This window comes from Crotalus tigris, unplaced genomic scaffold, assembly GCF_016545835.1.
Source record: "Crotalus tigris isolate CLP2741 ecotype Arizona unplaced genomic scaffold, ASM1654583v1 scf7180000017968.19369539983:2297261, whole genome shotgun sequence".
In the NCBI taxonomy this organism is placed as follows: domain Eukaryota; kingdom Metazoa; phylum Chordata; class Lepidosauria; order Squamata; family Viperidae; genus Crotalus; species Crotalus tigris.
In genome coordinates this window covers 1,245,568-1,270,232 of record NW_024096750.1, presented here as the reverse complement: position 1 = coordinate 1,270,232, position 24,665 = coordinate 1,245,568, and the positions used below count along the sequence as shown (strand labels likewise).

Sequence of the window (24,665 nt, the reverse complement as noted above, 5' to 3'; positions counted from 1 at the left end):
AGAATGGACTCCACAGGAAGTGGGGGCGTGTCAAGCTTTGGCTACTTGGTCTCAAGAGCAGGCAGACAGAGAAAACCCATCCATGGATTATCCATCTCCTGTACTGGAGAAAAAGCAGAGTCTGTGTGCGTGCCTGCCTTGCCCGCATTAGCCATGCTCTCCATGGCACGCTACAGTTGATCTGAGGCGGCTTGCCAGACACTGAAGCGCCGCTGAAAACAGCATTCTGTGTCCGCGCCTGCTATGCGTCATCCGTCACATCGTTGTGCCAATTGCGTGGTTCAGCCACTTATAGCTGCAGGCCTTGAAGCTTGTTGCACTGATCACGCCAGTGCTGCCCCCACCAGCAGAGGTGAGGGAGGGGATATATTGTGCTGAAGAAAGGAATTTGGGGGATGGAGGGGAACCTGTGCACTCCACAGGAAAATGAAGCTTGAAGGGCTTCCTTCCTCTACCACAGCAGGCTGATTCCAGCAGGCATCCCCTCTGTGCATGGCGCGGAGTTGCCTGTCCTGTTTCAGCATGAATCTCTTTCATTCTGTTCATTTAATGAGCTGCATGATCGCTTAGCAACTCCATCTGGAAGGGCCGGGATAATGGTCATTGAAAGAGGTCATCACATGGGTGCCTCACTTAATGACTGCAATGACTTAGGACCATAATAGGCAAGCTCCATTACAGTTCTAAGTCAAGGATTGGCTGTACTTTTTCTTTTCACACTACTATATATACCTTTTAGTATAAGAAACTTTATAATGAAATGCAATGTATATTTATATATGGGGTGACTACACTGCATTTTCAACTAACTGTTTTCTCAGGAAACACCTCTTCATTAAAAAATATTCATAAATTTCAACAGAAGATATGGCTCTCAGAAATTTAAGGTAGACATTTTTGCATAGTTTTTTATTTATCAAGAATTCTTGTGAGAGATTTTTTCCCCCTCCTTTTATTGCACATTCAGGCAATTCAAATCAAACTATTTTGGAAGCTTAGTCTGGACTCTATTGTCTTCACTTTGATATATTCACTTTGATATATTCTTGCGGATTAACTGAATATCTCATGTTAACTATTTTAGGAATGTTACAGGATTATCAATCATTTACCATATTATACTATATTTATGTCAAGTATAAGATCAAATTTAAAGTTTCCATGTTTCTCATTTAGCAATAAATACATACCCAATAAAGTTCAAGTATGCCTGATTAAAAAACAGAGAAATACATTTTTACAGATCTTGCTGTAATGTTTGCAGCTATTCAAATTTATACAACCGACCATAAAAATGTTAGCAGCAGAATGTAATATCCTTACAAGTTGATCAAAATGCATAGAAATAAAAACATTTTCTTCAAACATACAGTAATATGGGCAAGAATGGTTAGAATCATTAAATCATGGGGCTGTAAGCAACCTTCGGAGGTCTTCTATTCCAACCCTTGCCCAAGACAGAAGACCTTATTGCATCCGGCACAAATGGTTGTCCAATTTTTTCTTGAAGACCATAGAAAGCGGAAGAAACTTCTTTGTTAACATCATCCTTTATTTGCCATTTAATAATAATAATAATAATAATAATAATAATAATAATAATAATAATAATAATAATAATAGTAAAGTTGGAAGGGACCTTGGAGGTCATCTAGTCCAACCCCCTGCTCGGGCAGGAAACCCTACACCATTTCGGACAAATAGCTGTCCAGTCTCTTCTTAAAAACTTCCAGTGTTGGCGCATTCACCGCTTCTGGAGGCAGGTTGTTCCACTGGTTAATTGTTCTAACTGTCAGGAAGTTTCTCCTTAGTTCTAGGTTGCTTCTCTCCTTGATTAGTTTCCACCCGTTGCTTCTTGTCCTGCCTTCAGGCGCTTTGGAGAATAGCTTGACTCCCTCTTCTTTGTGGCAGCCCCTGAGATATTGGAACCTGCTATCATGTCCCCCCTCGTCCTTCTCTTCATTAAACTAGACATACCCAATTCCAGCAACCGTTCCTTATATGTTTTAGCCTCCAGTCCCCTAATCATCTTTGTTGCTCTTCTCTGTACTCTTTCTAGAGTCTCAACATCTTTTTTACATTGTGGTGACCAAAACTGGATGCAGTATTCCAAGTGTGGCCTTACCAAGGCATTGTAAAGTGATATTAATACTTCATGTGATCTTGATTCTATCCCTCTTTTAATTCAGCCTAGCACTGTGTTGGCTTTTTTGGCAGCTGCAGCACACTGCTGGCTCATATTTAAATGATTGTCCACTAGGACTCCAAGATCCCTCTCACAGTTACTTCTATTGAGCAAGGTACCCCCTATACCAGTGGTTCTCAACCTGTGGGTCGGGACCTCATTTGGGGTCGAACGACAATTTCACGGGGGTCGCCAAACAACGCAGTCCACCATTCCCCCCCCTTTTCCTTAGCTGTGCTACTCCCTTTTATTCTATTGGCTTTTGAAAGACAATAGAATAGACTCTCTTGAATAGAGTCTAATTCTATTGGCTTTCAAAAGCCAATAGGAATTGTCCAGGCTGTCTCTGCCCTGCTGAGCCCGCCAAAAGTCCCATTCTGCAAACTGTGCTGCACCAGTTGAGTAGTCCTTGACTTACGACTGGTTGAGTAGTCCTCGACTTACGACCGACTGGAGGTCGCGGCATTAAAAAGGTTGAGAACCACTGCCCTATACTATACCTATACATTTGGTTTTTCTTGCCTAAAAGTATAGCCTTACTTTTTTCACCACTGAATTTCATTTTGTTAGATAACGTCCAGTGTTCAAGTCTGTCCAGATCCTCCTGTATCCTAAGCCTGTCTTCTGGAGTGTTGGCTATTCCTGCCAGCTTGGTGTCATCTGAAATTTGATGAGTTCCCCATCTATCCCCTTGTCCAGATCGTTGATGAAGATGTTGAAGAGTACCGGGCCCAGAACACAGCCCTGGGGCACCCCACTACACGCTTCCCTCCATGTAGATGCAGTTCTATTAAGGACCACATGCTGAGTATGACCGGTCAGCCAGCTACAGATCCATCTGGTGGTGATGCTGTCTAACCTGCATTTTTCTATCTTCTCAAGTAGTAGGTTGTGGTCTACTTTGTCAAATGTCTTACTGAAGTCCAAGTAAATTATATCCACAGCATTCCTCTGGTCCACTAATTTTGTCACTTGGTCAAAGAATGCAATAAGATTTGTCTGGCATGATCTGTTTTTGACAAACCCGTGTTGGCTTTTAATAATGACTTTGTTTGCCTGTAGATGTTCGCTGATTTGTTGTTTGATTATCTTTTCCAGAATCTTCCCAGGTATTGAGGTCAGGCTGATAGGTCTGTAATTTCCTCGGTCTTTTTTCCCCCTTTTTTGAAGATGGGAACTACATCAGCTGTTTTCCAATCCTCTGGTAGTTCCCCAGTGCTCCAGGATCTTTGAAAAATATAGTTCAGTGGTTCTGAGATCACATCTGCCAGTTCCTTAAGAACTTTGGGGTATAATCCATCTGGTCTTGGTGATTTGAACTCATCTAGGCTGGACAGGTGTTCATTTACCATTTTCTTGCCTACCTTAACTTGTATTTCTATTTTTTTTATGGCACTATTTTTGATAGGTTGGTCTGTTTTTTTCCCTTTGTGTAAAGACAGATGCGAAAAACGAGTTAAATAGTTCTGCTTTCTCCCTGTTGCTTGTCACCTTCTTGCCACTTTAACCCACTAATGGATCAATCGGTCCCTTCACTTTTTTCTTGTTTTTTACATGTTGAAAGAAGCTTTTTTTGTTATTTTTGACTTTGGTTGCAAGCCTTAGTTCATTTTGAGCCTTAGCTTTCCTCATTTCGTCTTTGCAGGCTTGGGCTATTTGCTGATATTCTGACTTAGTTATGTGTCCCTCTTTCCACTTTCTATACTTGTCCTTTTTATCTTTCAATTGATAGAGAGTTCTTTATGCAGCCATGCTGGTTTCTTTTGAAAGCTGTTGTTTTTCCTCTTTGTTAGTATTGTGCTAGACTGGGCCTTTATTATCTCACTTTTCAAAATTTCCCAAGCCTCTTGAGTTGTTTTCCCCTGGAGGATTCTCATCCATGGAATCCTTCCCAAACCCTCTCTAAGTTTATTGAAATTAGCTCTCTTGAAGTCCAAGACTCTAGTTTGACTATGTTCTATTGCTTGTGCTTCCATAATGTTGAATTCCAATATTGCATGATCACTTCCTTCCAAGGTTCCTATGGCTTCAACACCTTCTATCATTTCATCTCTGTTAGTGAGAATTAGGTCCAAAATGGCTACTCCCCTAGTTCCCTTCTCCACTTTTTGGGAGACAAAGTTGTCTGCTAGGTTTGTCAGGAATCTGTTTGATCTTCCACTTGGTGCAGAGTTTGTCTCCCAGTTGATGTTAGGGTAGTTAAAGTCCCCCATTACTATTGTGATGTGCTTCCTACATACCTTAGTTAGCTGACTAGCAAAAAGTTCATCTATTTCCTGTGTTGGTTGGGTGGCCTATAGTATACACCTATGGCAATGTCGTTTCCCCCCCCCTTTTATACTGATCCATATGCATTCAGGACAGTTTTCATCATTGTTGCATCATTTGCAGTTCACTTTGCAAGGAATTTTAAATTTAACCAAAATAAAGGGAGTCAGTTGATGTAGTGGTTAAGACATCAGGCCCCAAAACAGGAAACTGAGTTCTAATCCCACTTTAGGCATAAAACCAGTTAGGTGATCTTGGACCAGCCACATTCTCTGAGACTTTAGAAGAATGCAACAATACTTCTGAAAATTTTACCAATAAAACTATAGGAACTAGTTCAGGCAACTGCCAGGAGTCAATGCTGACTCAAAGATATACCCACACAAACAAAGCAGCATATAATCCCTTTTCACAAAGAATTATAAAGTGATGAAAACTGTATCGGTTGCCTTCCAGGTCCAATCCCAGCTGCTGGTAATGACCTAGAAAGCCCTACACGGCATGTGTTCTTTGAGGCACTGCCCAATCACATCCCAATAGATCTAGCAGGAGGGTCATGCTGCAAGTCCCATTAGTTAGGGAATCATCTGGTGGGATCTAGGAAAGCCTTTTCTGCTGTGGCACCCATCGTTTGAAACATCACCCTGGAGATTAGAGTGGGTCCAACTTGCTAGCCTTTCGAAAACATGGTTCTGCCAACAGGCATGGGCACCAGGGAACATGGCAGAGCCAGCACAATGTTATTGTCAGATGTGATTACCTCAGCTATGATGGTTTTTGTATGCTTTTGTATTGCTTGTACTGTTTTTCTTCTGGTTATTTGTTTTTGCTCTTTGCCATCAATCCAGAGTTTGTTGATGGGTGGACTTTGTAAATTAGAATAAATAAAACTGTATAGCAAATGGAAATTTAATTAATGGAAGCCCATAATTCTGGGGCCTGGGAATGGTATAAATATCAAGAAGGGAAAGAACTAAGTATTTAGCATTCTTCTCCAGACCCATTAATCTCCAGCAGAAATATAGGGCCTTAATCACACTCAACAGATGGTTGCTGATGTGCTACCTGCTATCTCTATTCAAATCAGCTATTCAGTTTGCAATTCTATCTCTACGTGTAGCAGCAGCAGAAACAGCAGCAGTGAGCAATAAACAGAACAATCTTACACATCACTGAATGTTGTTCTCCTTAATCCTCGCCTCCGTTTCAGGTCACAATTGCCACACTGCAGCACATTGGAGGCGGTGAGTCATTCACCAGATACAACCACAAAACTCCTACTAATCACTTCATTGTGATAAGGAGAAAAGTCAAAGTAGAAATAAAAATGAAAAAGGAAGTTTGGCTAGAAAAAGGGCATGCGTATTGTTATGCATATAAAATTAATAAATAAATGTAATATAATATAGTATACTATGATATGCCTGAACTAATAAACCCCAAATATATATCATAAGCTTCCAATGCTCCGTTTTCCTCTCAGCACTGCCACCCAAGATCCAATTCAATATCTCACTGGATTATATATGTCTGGCTCTAATAAAAAGAGTGAGGTTACAGTGGCTGTTATTTAACAGACACTCATGTTAAATTTAAATTCACTGACAAAGAATTAAAGGGAGACTGGTATAGCTATTTCGAAATAGCTATAGTAGTCTCCCTTTAATTCTTTGTCGGTAAATTTAAATTTAACGCAGAAATAGTTTGTTGCAGAAGCAACTGCCTGTGAAGGCTCCTGGATTGGGGCTGAAAGGCAAAAGTGGAAGAGTATGTTCTGTCCCATATTTGGGTAGCTCTGATAGACAGGTTTCACTGGAAAATGCTTAACAAGGTTTTAAAACTGAAGGAAGAAATATCAATAACTTGCATCATGCTGATGATTCTACCCTGATAATTAAAAATGCAAAAGAACCACAAGCCCTAACACTAAATATCAAAGAACACAATGAAAGATGGGACCAAAATTGACCAAATTAATGACAACCGGTACAATAACCAACCTTAGAATGGACAATGAAGATATCAATAATGTGCATAGAATCTCTGTCTTTTACAATCAACCACCAAAAGTAAAAGAACGAGCAGTCAAGAAATATGCTGCAGACTAGCACTTGGTTGAGCAACCATGTAGGCCTTGGAAAAGATATTCAAACACTGTGACGTGTTTATACCCACAGAGATCAGAATTCTGCAAGTCATGGTGTTCCCGGTGACACTCTATGGAAGCAAAAATTGGACTTTAAAGGAAAGGCATTGGCACCTTTGAATTTTGGTGTTAAGAGAAGATGTTTGAGAATACTGTTGACGGTTAAGGAAACAAACTGATGGATCATTGAACAAAACAACTCAGAATTCTCACTTGAAGCACAAATGAACAGGCTCAAATTATCCTACTTTGAACACATTATGTGAAGACCTAGCTCTTTGAAGATCACTTTAATGCTGGGAAAGATAGAAGGAAAAGAGTATAATAGAATAACATAACAAGGCGGATGGACTCAGTTACACTGGCAATGATGAGTACACCATTGAGAGACTTGAAAGAATCTGCAGAATCTATGTGGCTGCTAGAAGTAAAAAACAACTTCATTGCATGTAGTCAATCACTCCTATTTCCATTATCACAAGGGCAACATTTATACTTATAACTGAACCAAGAGCAGAAAGCTTTCCATGTGAAAGACATATCATAAACTCTCATGTGATTTGATCATATTTGCAAATATCTGCTTCACTTCTTCAAATATCTGTAAGTCGTCAGGCTAAAAAAAGTTCTCATTATGACCAGTGGAAACTTTTTTCCTACGCCTAAATGCAAATAGGAGACAGGATTTGTGCAAAAAGGATGCAATTGGAGAAGTTTAGTTTATGGACAATGTCAGGAAGGGAAAATAAAGGATTGTGAAAAAAAACCTAGTTCATATTTTCATACTTGTTAATTTTGCAAAATTATTAACTTGAGATAAAAAAGAATTAATCAACTAGCATGAATACTTACTTCCCTCCATTGAGAAAGTTGTACATTTACTGCCACCCTGCTTGCTGTTTTTAACTCCTTAGCAATTAAAAAAACCCAAGCTTTTCTGTTCCCATAAAACACTTATATTTATTCAAATGTTTAAAATAAATAATTGTCAATTTTTTTTCCTGAAAATTATAGTATTGACCTGGTGGTCAATGTGTTACCATACTGTATTTATAGTTTGATGAAACCATACATCTGAACCATGTCACTCACCTTATTGCACAGTCTAACATAACCCACACTAACCAGAATTACTAGCCTCCAAGCTGCAGGTGTGATGCAATGATATTACTGGACACTTCTTCCCCCTAACCTCCACCAATAGGAAAAATCAGTTAAATCTGGGCAAAAGTTAATGAGTTTCAAAGGAAGAAATAGGTCCCTTAACTTTACATAGGGCCCTCACATTCAACTCATAAAAACAGAGTCAGTTGAACTAACTCTCTTAAAATGTTGCTATGACAATTAGAATATAGTGTTTGTTTAGAACAGTGTCCATGAACTGTGCACCATTAACTTGAGATGAACTTAATGAGATTTAAAAGGCCAATTAGATCAATCTGCCCTTTCCAGGAATGTGTTTAAGTACTCAAGATCTATATTTTAGGCTGCTAATAAATTTAAATTAAAAAAACCATTCCTAATTCCTAAGAGTAGTAATATTAGCACATTTTAATGCCCTCACAATAGCTACTCTTGATGGCAAATATAAAAAAGTAGCTTGTGAGCTAAAATGGTGCTCTTGTGGGAAACAATCGACTGAATTTGTAGTCCATGTTCTGACCAAGGGGGATTTGCGACCTATCTACAAAGTTGTTTATAAAATTATACCTCTGAGATCAAAGCAGATTTAAAAGAATTACAAAAATATTTCAAATACAGATATGTATATTATAATGAAGCTGCTCTAACATAGAAAGCAGGAGACTGTGAGTTCTAGTCCTGTCACAGGGTTATTGTTGTGGGAAAAATAGGATAAGGAAGAAACATTAGCTACATTTGCCAATTTATTTATAAAAATAATAAAGGAGGGAAATAAATAAACAATACTATTTTCCCAAAGTATCAACTTTTGGAAGTTGATAAAAAAACCAAGAAAAACCAGGTATAGTATAGATGGTACATGGCTCAATAGTAGTAACTGTGAGAGGGAACTTGGAGTCCTAGTGGACAATCCCTTAAATATGAGTCAGCAGTGTGCTGCAGCTGCCAAAAAAGCCAACACAGTTCTAGGCTGCACTAATAGAGGGATAGAATCAAGATCACATTATAACACCTTGGTAAGGCCACACTTGGAATACTGCATCCAGTTTTGGTCACCACGATGTAAAAAAGATGTTGAGACTCTAGAAAGAGTGCAGAGAAGAACAAAAATGATCAGGGGACTGGAGGCTAAAGCACACCAAAATGGTTGCTGGAATTGTGTATGTCTAGTTTAATGAAGAGAAGGACGAGGGGGGACAGGATAGCAGTGTTCCAATATCTCAGGGTTTGCCACAAAGAAGAGGGAGTCAAGCTATTCTCCAAAGCGCCTGAGGGCAGGACAAGAAATAATGGATGTAAACTAATCAAGGAGAGAAGCAACCTAGAACTAAGTGGAAATTTCCTGACAGTTAGAACAATTAATCAGTGGAACAACTTGCTTCCAGAAGCTTTGAATATTCCAAAACTGGAAGTTTTTAAGAAGAGACTGAAATAGTATAGAATTTCCTGCCTGAGCAGGGGGTTGGATCAGAAGACCCCCAAGGTCCCTTCCAATGTTATTCTATTCTGTTCTTCTTCAAAGATGAGGTAGGAGGGGGAGTGAAAAGGAAGCTCGCCAAGCAAGGAATGGCCTGGCTGTGGGGGGCTGTAATAAGTGGGTGCAGAGCGCACGGGGCACTGCAAGGCGAGGCAGGTGTCGCGAAAAATATAAGACATCCCCCGAAAGTAAGACCTGGTCTTATATTATTTTTGCTTCCAAAAGAGGCATTAGGTCTTACTTTCAGGGGATGTCTTATATTTTTCGCGACACCTGCCTCGCCTTGCAGTGCCCCATGCGCCCTGCACCTGCTTACTACAGCCCCCCACAGCCAGGCCATTCCTTGCTTGGCGAGCTTCCTTTTCACTCCCCTCCTACCTCATTGTGGTGGCAGCGGTATGACACACACTCTCCTGCTCCATTGCAGCAGCAAGGTGGGACAGAGTGGGCAGGGTCCTAACTAGGGCTTATTTTGGGGGGTAGGTCTTATATTAGGCCTACCCTCCAAAATCAAGATAGTTCTTATTTTCGGGGTAGTTCTTATTTTCAGGGGAATACGATACTTCCAGTCTCTAATGATTACAAATAATTTCTCAGTACTAATACAGAAGACATGTTAAATGTTTTTAATTAAGGTAATTTAGATTTAATAACTCTTACCTGATAGGGCTGAAAGGCACTATCCTCAGATAAGAAATCCAGCTGTTTGTCCACAAGAAATTCAACTGCAGTAATAGAACTGTATATACTTTTCCCAACCAAAGGTTTAAAAGTCTATGGACAAAATAAAACACAAGAATATAAATGTCTTGCTCATTTAAGTTCTAAATATGTTATGCTCTATTTTGTCTAATAAATACAAAACAATTATCTATTAGAACACAATATTTTGCTTGGAGATCAAGCTACTTTCATTCTGATTGTGCAATTTTCATCAGTCAGTACTTAGAATAGAATAGAATAGAGCTGGAAGGGACCTTGGAGGTCTTCTAGTCCAGCCCCCTGCTCAAGCAGGAGTACTTGTTGAATACCACCCGGCTGGGCCAATCCAAGGAAGTAATAATTACAGATTTCATGAAGTTATTTTTAATACTTTTTAAATACACAATCTTGGAAACTGTGATATAAATTTCCTAGCTTCATTTGTAGTTATTCATTTATACTTATTTTCAAACATTGAGCCCAAATTCTGCAAGCTTAAAAAGCTATCATCATATAGTGAAGCAACTGATGACAAGTTTCTGTTCTGTCACTGTGCACTGTGCATCATTATAAAAGAGAGGCTCCAGCCTCAGTAATGCTGAGGAGCAAATCAAACTGAATTCCTAGTGACTTTATGGACACTTCCATATAGTTTTCATAGTAGCAATAAAGAAATGGGTTGTCACTGTATTTTTCTAAAATGCTTTTTTCAACATCTCAGCTTATTGTACAATTCTAGGATTCCCTAGCAATGTCCCCCATTCAAATAATAAACAAATTTGATCCAACCAAGGACCTAAATCCAGATAAAGTGCTACTAGGACAGACCTTGTGAAATAATTGGAACATATTCATATCTTAGTTTCAACCTTTCTCCTGAAAGTCTCTATTGTTTCTCTGGTTTTTCTTTCATTTTAATGCTATTATGGATTCAGTATTCCAACTCACAGCTACATTTTATTGTTCTTGAGTATTTAGCAAGGGAAGAAGCATAAAGCATTTTTTAAAAAGAAATAAGTTTATATACAGCTAAATAGAGAGGCATAAATAGACTTGCCAGCTAATCAACCCAGAAAATGAGGGTTTTTTTTTTCTTCAGATGGTAGAAATCTTTCATCCATTTTGATTGGGTCGGTTGCATTAGTATCTTTTTTTCCTTAATGGAAAACCATATTCTTTCAAGGAAATTTCCTCTACATGGATAATAATGATAATGGAAGAAGTGAAATGAGAAAGTCTGGCAGTTAACCCAAAACTAATATGCTGTTTGAAATCTACAGCTGCCGATACCAACTGGAGTCTGTCTGGAACTCAATTTTACAAATGTAAAAAGAGCTCTCCCAACACAATACATAAGTCTTCAATCAAAATAAGCAGACTTCAATCCAAGAGATAAATATACAGGCAGTCCTTGACTAATGACCATAATTGAAACTTGAATCTTCAGTTGTTGAGTGAAGTGGTTTTTAAGCAAGACAACATGTGACACTTCGCTCAACAACTGCCATCGTGGCACTCCTGGTTGTGGTTTAAGCAATCTCCTGGGTTCAACCCCATACAGGGCTGAATTCCTTCAGCAGACAGCCCTTTTGCTCTCAAAAAGGCTGGCGGAGAAAGATCTGTCCCAAAATCCAAGCAAGATTTAAAACAAGACAAAAATTCAAGGACTGACTTATGCATGAGTACAGTATATGTGGCATAGTGTCAACTTAATTTATTAGTTCTGTATTCTCTGTTATGTCTTTTTATAACTGCCTGCAGATAGTTGCAATAGTTATCATAATGTATCTGTCATGGCTCTAATATTTTAGTTTTCTTTAAGCAGCTATTCCTTCGCCCACACAGGTAGGTAGGTAGGTAGGAATGAGGAAAGGAAGGAAGGAGAGTAATACTCCAGTTTAATACATGGATAGACATCATACTATAGCTAATTATTATAATGAGTCTGGTAGGTAAAAAAGGTCACACTTTTTTTTTCTTATGTCACCTTTCATAATTCAAGGAACAAAGAACGTTTTGATTTTGGAACAGCCATTTCAGATAATCTGAGCCAGAAACAAAGATACTGCATTCCAAGAATTTTGTTTTGATTTCTTTAAAAAAATGTAGAGAATACATGGAGTTTAGAGTTAAATTGTTGAGTTCTTGGTGTTTTCTAACCTTGGTTATTTTCCTACAGATGCATTCTTACTTGGTTAGGTAACATCCTCAGTGCATGGGACAGATACTGAGGCACTGATGTTACCTAGCCTGGTAACATAATCACGACAGGAAAACAATTTCTATCTTTAATGATCCTCTGGGTATTCCGAGGTGATTTTGTTTCAAGGTTTGAACTAAACTCTTGAGGCAACTTGAGATCCGTTCTCAAACATAGTAATTTTGGAATGTTTTAGCAAAACTTTAAGTACAGTTGCTTTGTTCCTGAAGGCTGAAACAAAGTTTCCCATTTGGTGTTCAGTCTAAACAAAACAATAACATTCTGTTTTACCCACTAAAAGAAAAACACAACAATTTTGAAACATTAGTATTGACTGAAAATTCTGTGATCTGCAAGCCAAATAAATCTATCATATTGCTCCTAGTAAAGTGACTGTGTCCTCAGATGAATTGAAAAAATAAAATCAGCCTGAAGCAAATTTTTTTATAACTATTAACTATCCTACAATTCTAAAATTGTATTTACTGTTAAATGCTATTTAATAGTAGCTTGCCATCTAGTATTTTAAGCACACCTACAATATATGGAGTGCATATATTTGGCTCTTTCCATAATTAAAATATATGTGCCTAATTGTTTCAAAGATATCCAATTACAGGAGGAGGTTACATGCTAAATCTTTGGAAGGACTTCAAAATTGATAATTCTAAAATCTGTCTGACAAAATTACTGAAAATAATCTCAGCACAAAGATCAATAAATTAGACCATGGTTGTCTGTTGCACTTCACATGGAAAAAAGACTGTGCTCTCGCTATGAGGTACAACTGAATTTAACAGCCTTACTAGCTTCATGTGAAAAAAAAAAGTGTTTTAAATTCTGTAACTGAAGATTATTTCAAGACAGCACAAAAATCAAGACAGTTGTGGCATCACCTACTTATTTCCTTGGCCCAGGGGTCTTCAAACTTGGCCCTTTTATGACTTCTGGACTTCAACTCCCAGAATTCCTCAGCCAGGCACACTGGCTGAGGAATTCTGGGAGTTGAAGTCCACAAGTGATAAAAGGACCAAGTTTGAACACCCCTGCCTTCGCTTCTCACAGCTTGGCTTACCATCCCACAATCTCCAAAGTTCCTTTGGCTACTCATTCCTTTCCCAACTTCAACAATTATTCCTATCTGGAAGACCTATGTAAGGTTTTTCAGTCCTTTTTCAGATAAACTAACGGTTTAAGACCCTGACAAAGCTGAAGTGTTTTTCAGTGTTTTAGTTTCATTTCATCGTTCTCATGAACTCATGGTCATTTATATTTAAATATCAGTCTGGTAAATTTTCACTGACAGAAAAGTTGTGCCATATTGAAATACTTCACACACACTCCTAATTCAAAAATATTTTTATCATTAAATTTATTATTTTAAAAAATGAGAGGATTACAGAAGTCAATCAGGTGGTTTGATTTTTCTCTTGAGAGTTGTTTTCTAATGTGAAAAACATATTTTTATAAAGAAAACATGACCTCCCTCAAATTCCTTCTCATGAAAAAGGTCAAAAGGTTCTGTAAATAGGTAAACAATTGGCGGTGCCAGTTAAAGAGAAAATTAAAAATGATGAAATGCTAAATTATTGGCTAGATAATTATGAAAAACCTTTATCCTTATTACTGCATTTCTAGATACATATTCATTAGTTGTCCTTGAATAAAAAGCAAGGTTTACCAAAAATAACTGGAAAACCTATATGGGCAACTGTATCTATGCCATATTCAATATCAAAATAGAAATAAATTAAATACATGAAGTGTTTATAAATAAATTTTAATATGTTGTTATTTATAAATATAGTGCACTGGTTATATTAGAAACGTTTTAAGCATCATATGATGTATGGTATATTATCAATACAAAACAGAATATGGTATGCTATGTTTTTATTAAACAAAATCATAGGTACTTTTGTATTCTGGTATTTTTTACTCCTGAAAATATTTAAATTATTTAAATACATAAGAAGTTCAGAATGCACACCTATAATTCTGCAAGCTACAGTACTTCAATGGCCTTAGGAACTGTTGTGAACCATAATTTGTAATCCTACTGAAAAACTGCTAGAAAGCTGTAATTTACCATCAGGTTTATACCAGAAAGGGAGCAACTATGTATACAAGGTCCTAGAGGCTGGTCTACATTACTATAATAGCCTCCTGTTTATACTTAGACTGTCTTAGAACAACTGTGTCTTGTTTGGGTCTCTATGCAGCACCGAATTCCATTCTCATGAGAAAAAAACCGGACCAGATTATTATTCCTTGAAAGGAATGTTTTAAAAAAATCAGCCAGAGTTCCTAACATTAAGTTCAGCTGCTCAAGCTTTTCCCCATCTACAGACATGCGTTAAACACATTGCATTTCAGCAATACAGTATACCATTTTCATTTCCTCTCTTACTGGAAATGCATTTACTTATTGAACAATGAAATGTATTGTTCTGAACTATTTACTCAAATCTGTTCAGAAATATCCTTAAAACGTTCCATTCTTATTTCTTTCAACAATTACTTTACTGATTTAAATAGATTCGAATCCAATATAAGAAAATATAACAGCTTGACAAATTGGGATCTGAAAGTTTTATCAAGAGAAACAAATTAGAATTTTAGCAAGGTATTATGAAAGGGTTACTACATTCAGTGATCAACTTGATACAGACAGCAAATATTTGTTGACAGAATTAAGTGCAGGATGATGTACTAGTTATGTAATCTTTTCAAATTGTTTTGCATTCATCTACAACATTTAGAAATAAAGACAGATACAACACAGAGCTTATTTGACTGAAAATGCTTTCTAATATTTAAATAACATTTTTTTTAAATGGTTCACCAGCATGTTTTCCAGTTGTTCCCCTAATGGTGGATTTTTCCAAAGGTGTTCAGTAAGTTTACAACCAACAAAAATGAGATTAAACAATATGCAGGTTTTTTTTTTAAAAAGTCATTAATCTAACAAATGAGAGCCTCTCCCGATAATGCTAGAGATTGGGGGTGCAGACTGTAACTCTGCCATCGTGTGTGTGTGTGTGTGTGTGTGTGTGTGTGTGTGTGTGTGTGAGAGAGAGAGAGAGAGAGAGAGAGAGAGAGAGAGAGAGAGAGAGAGAGAGAGAGAGAAAGAGAGAGAATAAGAACAGCTTTAATAGCAACACTTACCCCTTCTCAGATTTAGGTCATGATCATTTTTGTTAAGGCCATTTACATAATAAAACAGCCTCTAAACATACAAGGAAACCATCCACTAGAAATCCATAGGAGAGAAAATATCTGGAGCAAGCCTTTTTCTTCGGGAGACATATTGGCTTAGAGGAAAAAAAAAGGCTTCGAAATGAGAAGCAATCGCTCTGCTTACAACATGTTGAAAGAAGGGAAGAGGCAGTGCTCTGAACTGTAACTAATCCCCCATCACAGGTGGTGATGGAGTCACTTCCAGGATAGTCACATTACTGATGACTCATATGGCTGGGCTGGCCAAAGAGCATGGGTCATAATTTTAACTACATACAAAGGCAGACTGACAGCTCAAGTTTAATGTCTATAAACAGAAAATCCAGAGATCAAGTTTCCACTTTCCTGAATTACTCCAAAGCATATTAGAAATGAGACCTAGCTCTGTGATAAAAATGTATACTATACATTTAGAAAGACCACTATAAAAACAAGACACAAAAATCTTCACTAGGAAAAAGGGAATTTAATTTCTAAAATCCAAATTGTCATATAATGGTATTTGAAAACCCTGAAAGAATATTATTCTCAAAACTGACGAAGCAGCTAGCCTTTTCAAGTTCTATTTTGAGTAACAATATTTGGAAACAGATACACTAGATTTTAAAGTTCATTCCAGCTAATTGGCACTACTGCACAGGAAAATAAGATGTAGTTGTAAACACTGGTCTGAAAATGTATTTGCAGATTCAGATGCCTTACAGCTTAAGTTAGCAGGGGCAGCCAGATGTTGAAGAACGAAGGATGAGAAAATAAAACAATGTATTAAATTATGTAGTCAAATTTAAAAATGTGATTACTTTTCTAAGAGAAAGGGAATGAGAAACAAAACGAATATATCACATAATACTCCAAAGTTTTTAAACAATTTAGCAGAATTCTTTATTCCTTGGAACATAAAAGAAATATTTTCTCTGTAATAGGAAAAACTATTGTGTTTAGAGACCCCTTTTGTTTTAGTAAGTTCTTTTTCTCTTAAGTGAGCAGGCTGGATAAGTGTCTCTCTGATCATTTTAATGAGGTGTGTATCCTCTCTATGCTTTCTTCTGCTCTGGTAATGAGAATCCTTGTCTCACCCAGTGTGCTCTTGCTGTACTTGCTTTCAACTTTTGTTGTGTTGATAGGGTGGACACCTTTTGTAACTACAGTACTCAAGACAAACAATTATGAATGGATAGTTAGATTGGTGGCTGTTATCTGATTCTTGACCAGTTCACACTCAATAGTGTTCCCAATAGTGTAGATAAGAAAGAGGGAATAACACTAGAAGATAAACAATTGGTTATTCAGATTAAAAATCAGAGTCAGGCTCATATAAAAAGAATTTATAATGTTTTATTAGAGTTAGATTCGGAAACAGAATTGGTTAAAGATTGTATGATTAAATGGGCTCAGAACATACAGGAACCGATTTCATTGGATTTATGGGAGACAATTTGGATTAGAAATGTTAAATTTACACAAGCTCAAAATTTGAGGGAAAATTTTTATAAAATGTTTTACAGATGGCATTTAGATCCTAAAAAATTATCTTGTATGTATCCTAATATACAGCCCAAATGTTGGAGATGTGGTAATAAAGATGCGACATACTTTCACATTTGGTGGAATTGTAAAAAGGTAAAGGCCTTTTGGATTATGATTTGGTGGAACATTCAAAAGATTTTTAGAAGGAAAATAAAGTTTACTCCTCAACTATTCTTACTGGGTATTTTTGTGGATTTAAATGACAAAGAAACGATTTTAATGTTGAATTTATTAACTGCAGCAAGGTTATTAGTAGGTTTATATTGGAAGAAAGATTCTTTGCCTATTTTAGAAGAATGGATATTTAAAGTTTCTAGTTTTGCAGAAATGGCAAAAATTTCTGTTTATTTAAAGGATCATATACAAGAAAGATATATTACTGTATGGAGAAGATGGATAGATTATATTCAGAAAAAGTATGGAACTAAAAAGTTTCACTTATTTTATGAATGAATCTTATAGTAAATATTATAGAGAATTGTTTAGAGGTTATTGGAGTTAAAGGTTAAATATGATATTTTCTTTTTCCTTTTTTTCTTTTTTGTGTTTTTTTTCTTTTTCTTTTCTTTTACTGTAAATTTTGTTATTATTAACCCTGTATTCTGCTCTGGGAAGTGAAGGGAGGGGGGCTGGGGGTGGGAGGGTGGAAAAGTGGGGGGGTAAGGGTAATATAGATAATGGTTGCTTATAGAAGGGTGCAGCCTGGGCAGTTCCCCTATGCAGTGTTCATGGGTTGGATAGGTATGAGAGGAGAAGAAGGTGTAGAGAGGAAGTAGGATAGTAAGAGGAGAGGGGGAAGGGAAGAGAGTAGGAGGGGAGGAGAGAAAGAGGAGGGAAGTAGGGAAGGTTTTAAAAGAGGGTGGACGCTGCCTAGGGGGAATGGGCAGGTCGTACCAATGGTTAAGAATTTATGTTATTTTAAAATTGTATCTCTTACAATGTATAACTGGAAAAAATAAAAAAAAATTACCGTATATGCCGCCATATTAGGCGACACGGCGTATAAGACGACCCCCGTCTTTATAGCCGGGCCGCATTCCTAGAACGTCGTCTTATACGCCGGAAACTACCAGTATTTCCGGTGTATAAGACGACTCGGCATATAAGACGACCCCCGCCTTTGGCGCCGATTTCAGCGCTCGCGGAAGTCGTCTTATACGCCGGCATTTACGGTAATAAAAAAATAGTGTTCCCATGCCAAATTGACTAGGACTAATAGTGCAGGAATCTGATCTCCAAGTTCAGAGATGATTGGCGTAGCTGGGGTTTGGTGGCAACCTGGTTCTGGGCTGGGACCAATTCTACGGTCGGGGATAGTCTATTTCTTTTCTTTGTTTATATCCCACTTCTCCTTTAGAATCTCAACATAGTGCTCCTTCTTCCTATTTATCCCCATAGCAATTCAGTGAGGTAAGTTGGAGAGAGAGGGGGAGATTACAAGGGAGACTGGCTAGAGGCCATCTAATGGACTTCTAAGGCTGAGTGTGTACTTGGATCTGAGTTTCCAGTGTCAATCCTATACCCCACGTAAGCAGTACACACAAAAGTGGAAAGGTGTTTTGTTTTAAACTGAGAACAAAAACATCAGGCTCTAGATGTTCTATAAACTGTTCCAAATCAGCTGAACTTTGGCAGAGCAAAAGCTTCTGTGTGGTGTTCCATATTTTAGTTAGAACAAGGCTGCAGGAATCCCAGAGTGAATTGAAGGTGAGCAGGGTAACGCTGATGAACATCATGCCATCTTTCTCCTTCTTTCAAAACATAAATATATGGTGCTATTGGTGCTGCTGTTGTGTCCTCTGCATGGCCTGCACATTTGTTCCTCTTTGGCTTCAGCAGGTCGAGTGTGGCCTTATTCCACTATCCTGCTCATCCTAGATCAGTGTTTCTCAACCTTGACAATTTTAAGGCATGTGGACTTCATTGCTGGCTGTGGAATTCTGGGAGTTGAAGTCCACATGCCTTAAAATTGTCAAGGTTGAGAAACACTGTGCTAGATCTTAGTGTCTTCCCTTCCCTCCTCCTATCTCAGCCACATGCAGGCACATATCCTGCCATTCTGTCTGCCCAAAATTTTTGCCAATGTTTTCCTTTCTCTCTGCCATCTTAGAATTTCCAAAGAAATCTTTTATACTTGACTTTTTCCTTTATTTCCACTCCCCTTTCCTTGGAATCACCATATTTTGCTTATGTATTCAGATCAAAAATGCATATTTTGGTTGATGACCCTAAAATATCTGATCCTTTTATGGATTTGTTCAAGCAAAAACCATTTTAAATATCCCTACCCTACATTCTGCAATTGGAAGAATGGTTGTGATATTATGTTTTTTTCATTCTCTTTAATAGGAACCCAGGAAAATAGGAACAGAATAGGCTGATATGGCACTCATAATGTTCAGAATTGACATTACATTTTGCTACATTAAATTATATACAAATATGATGACAGAATTCTAAATTTCCTAGAACAGTGATTCTCAACCTTTCTAATGCCGTGACCCCATAATACAGTTCCCCATGTTGTGGTGACCCCCAAGTGGGTGTGGCCACCAATAAGAGGGAGTAGGACAGCTAGGGAAAAGGGAAAAAAAATGGCGGACAGCATGGTTTGGCGACCCCCGTGAAATGGTCATTCGACCCCAAATGGGGTCCCGACCCATAGGTTTAGAACCACTGTCCTAGAAAGTCTGTTCGACTTCAGATTTGATATAGGGAACCATTTATTAATGCTTTGTTTTATAGGTAGTGTTGCTATAAGATCTTAACTTATGCATAGAGAATACCAAGTTGAATCCTCAGCATGACAATCGCTCCAATTTAGGTTTTGGGCAAATCTTACGATAAAGAGACTAGTGTTGTGGCAGCTTCCTTTTCCAATAATTTCAAGCAACTGCTTAATAGTAAAAAATGATAAGAAAAAAAGTGTTGATTTAGAATAACAATGTATGCATAAAATATACCATTGAATTATTTCTAAAATATTATTACTAATCATTAGGATACATGCCTTCACACATGAATAACTTCATTTGTACTTACACAATTTCAATAAATTATTTCACTCACCATCTCAACTCACATTCCACCAGCAATTATCAAATCAATCTATGTCTACCCTTTAAAAAAGAGGTGATTTTTCTTCTTCTTTGCACTGCTGTAACTGTACACAGAACCGAAATCAGCAAACACTCCATGACCTTCAATTACTACCTTGGCTTAAAGCCACAAAAGCAGTGCAATGGTGTGTCCTGTCTTATAGTGAAAGTAGTCAGGGTGGTTTAAAGCAATAGGACAGCTTTTGCTTGTTAAGGAAAACTGAATATATAAAGTTTGTTACTTCATATATTATGGAAAGATAAATTAACAGTGATTGTAATAATATGTTCTGATTGCGCAATTAAATATGAAGATTACCAGGAGTAAAAAAAGATATTGGTTCAAGCACCATGAAAAAAAAATAAGGCCTTGTGTTGGTAGGCACTGTTCTTAAGACTAAAGTATAATTAAGTAAGAGAGAAGTTGAGTAAGACCAGAACCTTTATCAATGCACACCACCTGTTCCTTAACCTCTAGAGGAACAGAAAAATATTTATATATATTTCTGCTTTGTACTGCCAATAGCAATGCTTTCACTGCAGTTCTATACCATTGCATTGGTATAGAACAAGATGAATAGCCAGCTGGAACTCTTTTATCTGCAGGCTGGCTGATAGCCAGCACTGAAATGTGAATCACTTCTAACAGGATAAATAAATCAGAGAACACTAAAAAATTTAAGAAATTAAAAATGCACACTTCTTTCCAACATTTTTTCTTTAGCATAAATTGTAACTGTTAAAAATCAGGAAATCAATTAAAAACATACAGATTATATGTATATGTGTGTGTATTGTGTATACACACACACACACAATATATGTATATATACGCACAATATATGTGAGTGAGAGGGGGAGGGGGGAGAGAGAAAGAAAGGGAGAGAGAAATATGCCCAATCAAGTACTGATTTTTAATCATACTACCAGTACATTATAAAAGGTGAAATTCAACCTATTTGGAAATACCAGTTGAGGACAGCTAGGATGAACTAAGAATTGTACAGATTGTTTAATTATGCCACATTTTAGCATAATTTGAAACAGCTTGAAACACATGGGGAAACTAATCAAATTTATTCTAGGCGTCCTTATCAGCTCATTGTTTCCTTTTATTTCTAGAGCAAATATTTTTATCAATTTGAATTTAATAAAGACTTCCTGTGCAAACAATGATTATCTAATCTAGCTTCACTGTAGCTAATGATGAGTATATTAGAAAGCTAAATGTTACTATATTTGTCAATTATACTTTTAGAAGTAATACAATGACAGTGATGGTTACAGCATGTTTGGTCTAGTTCTAAAGATTATTTAACTAAGAACTGTGTACAAATGTTCTGTTAATATCTTTTTGAAGATTATTACTTTCTACAACAGTTGATGTACTATTTCAGTTTAAGACCTTAGAACAGGTTTTACCAGTTTGTTTGTTTATAAAAATGTGTATACAGGCCATATCAGAACGATTCTGAGATGTTTAAAATAATAAGGCCATAAACTCAATTACCACATCCAAAGGTCATGCACCTGTCCTTTAAAAATCATATATAGAGTATTTAAAACAAGGCTTTTAAGAACTAAACAGCCTTTATAAATTGTAGTCTCTTGATAGCCTTGCAAAAATTAGTTGGAAGGATGCGTAACATACATCTGGAGGTCAATTATTCCTAAGATCACAGAGAAAAACTAGAACATTTATTGATGCGCACCACATGCATGCACTATCATAGAAAAAATCTGTTCTTGGGCCTAAACTCTGCCTTGCCTTCTTTTCTGGACAAGCTCATTACATGAGCAAAATCATTTTGAAGGAGGTGGTCCCTAAGATCAGGGGTCCCCGACTTTTCTGGGTTGGCGGTGTGTGTGGAGGCACCTTTGAGTGTGTGAGCACGTGCCCGCACAAACGGGACCGTGATTGCACACATGATGCAAACAGGGCCACGAGTGCCTGCGTGATGCTCAGGCGACGGTAGCGCCTGCGCAATGCCGCGATGCTAGTACGAGTAGCATTGCTAGCATCCATGCAACGCCACACTAGTGCGAGTGGGGGGATGCGAGCTCACAGACGAGCATGCACTGGCCAGCCACTCATGCAGCCCAGTGGACAACAGCCAAGTAGTGGGCCGTGGACCCTTAGTGACCTCTGCCTAAGATAACTTAGTGCCATGCTGTGAAAGGCTTTCTATAATAAGAATGAGCACAATGAATTGGGTCTGGAAGCACATTATAACTAATGAAATCTTGCCACTATATTCTACAAAATAGAAGCTTCCAAATTGTCTTCAAATACAGCCTGCATGAAACCTACTGCAAGCAATTTAAGTGCTGGTCCAGAAAGGTTTGCCTATTGCACTAGTCCAGGGGGTGAGCAATTAATTTTCTCAAGAGGCCACATGAAAAACGGGGATTTTTATGGAGGATTGCTGCCCCTCATCCCACCACCTTATCCCCCACTGATACCGCCAATCACCGCCCTGTCTGCCACCCAACTCCTTGCCGCTGCAGAAAGCTGGACAGAGACAGCCAAAGCGCTAGATATGGCCCACGGGCCATAAAATGCCCAGGTCTGCACTAGCCTACACTGAACGTTGCTCCTGTAGGAGCCCATAACTTTATTACTTGTCCTGTCTAATTTACATCATGTAATTTGCTAAGTCACTCATCCCAAACATCACCAATCTTCAGCCCTTTCAGGTAGACCAGACAAGGAGTCGACTTCACAGGAAGGCTAAATCTACTTTATTGATCATAGCTATACGAAAGACTCTTACAAATAGGATTGTACCTCCACTTCTTATGCTCATGTGAATTACGAAAATGTCTGCATGCACCTCTTGTACATATTTTCTACTTGTTGTGGACCCGAGATATGTTTTTCCTCCCCTCACTGGTAAGAGATCTCACATATCTGTTACAGTCATCTTACTCTACCTACCTACCAAATTCTGATGATCCTTTTTTTATTTACTCCTTCTAGTCATGCTACATTCGCAACCTGTCTTCCTCCCCAAAAGTACTATTCTCACTGATATCTTAATTGGGATAAAGAAACCCCTGCTTCCTGCTGTCTAATTACATGGGTGCCCTCTCTCCATTCAGGTGCTTCATGTTGGAAGAACAGTCCATTCAGACCACTAACGCTTGCTAGATCTTGAGTCAAAGTTAATTCAGCTTCACTTCTTGTTGATATTATAGCACAGCATTCTGGAAACCTCATTTCAGAATTCAAATCTGAAGAATCAAAAGATAATAATTTGATTGCCTTTTTCCTGTTTCACTGCAAAGTCATGATAGCGCTGTTCCAATATTTGAAGGGCTCCTACAAAAACTGTGTGTGTGTGTGTGTGTGTGCAACTATTTTCCAAAGCACCAATAGGCAAGACAAGAAACAATGGCTGGAAATTTAACCAAGGGGAGAAGCAACCTAAAACTAAGGAGAAATTTTCTAATGGTGGGAGCAATTGACCAATGGAATAATTTGGCTTCAGAAGTTGTGGGTGTTCCATCACTGAAGACTTTCAAAAAAGACTGAACAACCATTTGTCTGAAATGATATAGGGTCTTCTGCTTGAGCAGGGGGTTGGTTGAGAAAATCTCTGAGGCCCCTTCCAATTTTTCCAAAGTCTCAACATCTTTTTTGTAATGTGGTGACAAAAAACTGGATGCAGTATTCCAGGTATGGTCTTATTCAGGTTTTATAAAGCAGTACTAATACTTCGCATGATTTTGATTCTATGCCTGTGTTTATACAACCAAGGATTGTATTAGCTTTTTTGGCTGCTGCCACACACTGCTGGCTCATATTTAAGTGATTGTTCACTAGAACTCCAAGGTGCCTCTCACAGTTACTGTTTTTGACCCACATTTCGCGAAAGGTGTACTTGTAGCTTTGGTTTTTCCTGCCTTGCTTTTTTCTATATTAAATTTCATTTTGTTGGATAGGGCCCATTGTTCAAGTCTGTCAAGATCTTTTTGGATCCTAAGCTTATCTTCTGGGATGTTGTCTATTTCTGCCAGCTTAGTGTCTTCTGCAAATTTGATGAGTTCCCCTTCTATTCCCTCATCTAAGTCATTTATGAAGATATTGTAGAATACTGCGCCTAAGATGGAACCTTATGGTACCCCACTGCTTACTTCCCTCCATGTACATGTTAGTACTTTAAGAACTACTTGTTGAGTATGGTTTGTCAGCAAGGTACAAATCCATCCATATTTTTCTAGCTTACCAAGAAATAGGATGTTGTCTACTTTGTCAAATGCCTTACTGAAATCTAGATAGACTACGTCCACAACATTTCGCTGGTCTACTAATTTAGTCACTGTGTCAAAGAATGAAATAGCAACAGCAATAGCACTTAGACTTATGTACACCTTCACAGTGCTTTACAGCCCTCTCTAAGTGGTTTACAGAGTCAGCATATTGCCCCCAACAATCTAGGTCCTCATTTTACTGACTTAGGAAGGATGGAAGGCTGAGTCAATCTTGAGCCAGTAAGACTCGAACTGCCAAACTGCTACCAGTCGACAGTCAGCAGAATTAGCCACCATGCAAGTGGATTCTAGTTCGCAGATCTGTTTTTTTAATTATCTTTTTCAGAATCTTCCCAGGTATCGATGTTAGGCTGATTGGTTTGTATTTTTCTGTTCTGTTCTTTTTCTTTTTTGAAGATGGGAAC

At 37.8% G+C, this 24,665-nt stretch overlaps 1 protein-coding gene across 6 annotated transcripts in view; it reads right to left on the bottom strand.

Annotated features, from left to right (window-relative positions):
* Positions 1-24,665, bottom strand: part of JMJD1C (jumonji domain containing 1C) — a 180,795-nt gene that overhangs the window by 79,086 nt on the left and 77,044 nt on the right. For 5 of the 6 annotated variants that reach the window (XM_039345598.1, XM_039345597.1, XM_039345599.1 and 2 more), the window contains one exon: positions 9,880-9,993. Coding sequence is in view for 2 of the 6 variants with exons in the window: in XM_039345596.1 (XP_039201530.1) it covers positions 9,880-9,993 (114 nt within the window). In the remaining 4 variants the exon portion in view is untranslated. Of the gene's footprint in view, positions 1-9,879; positions 9,994-15,289; positions 15,463-24,665 lie in introns of those variants that run through there. The other variant, XM_039345600.1, reaches the window with a different exon arrangement.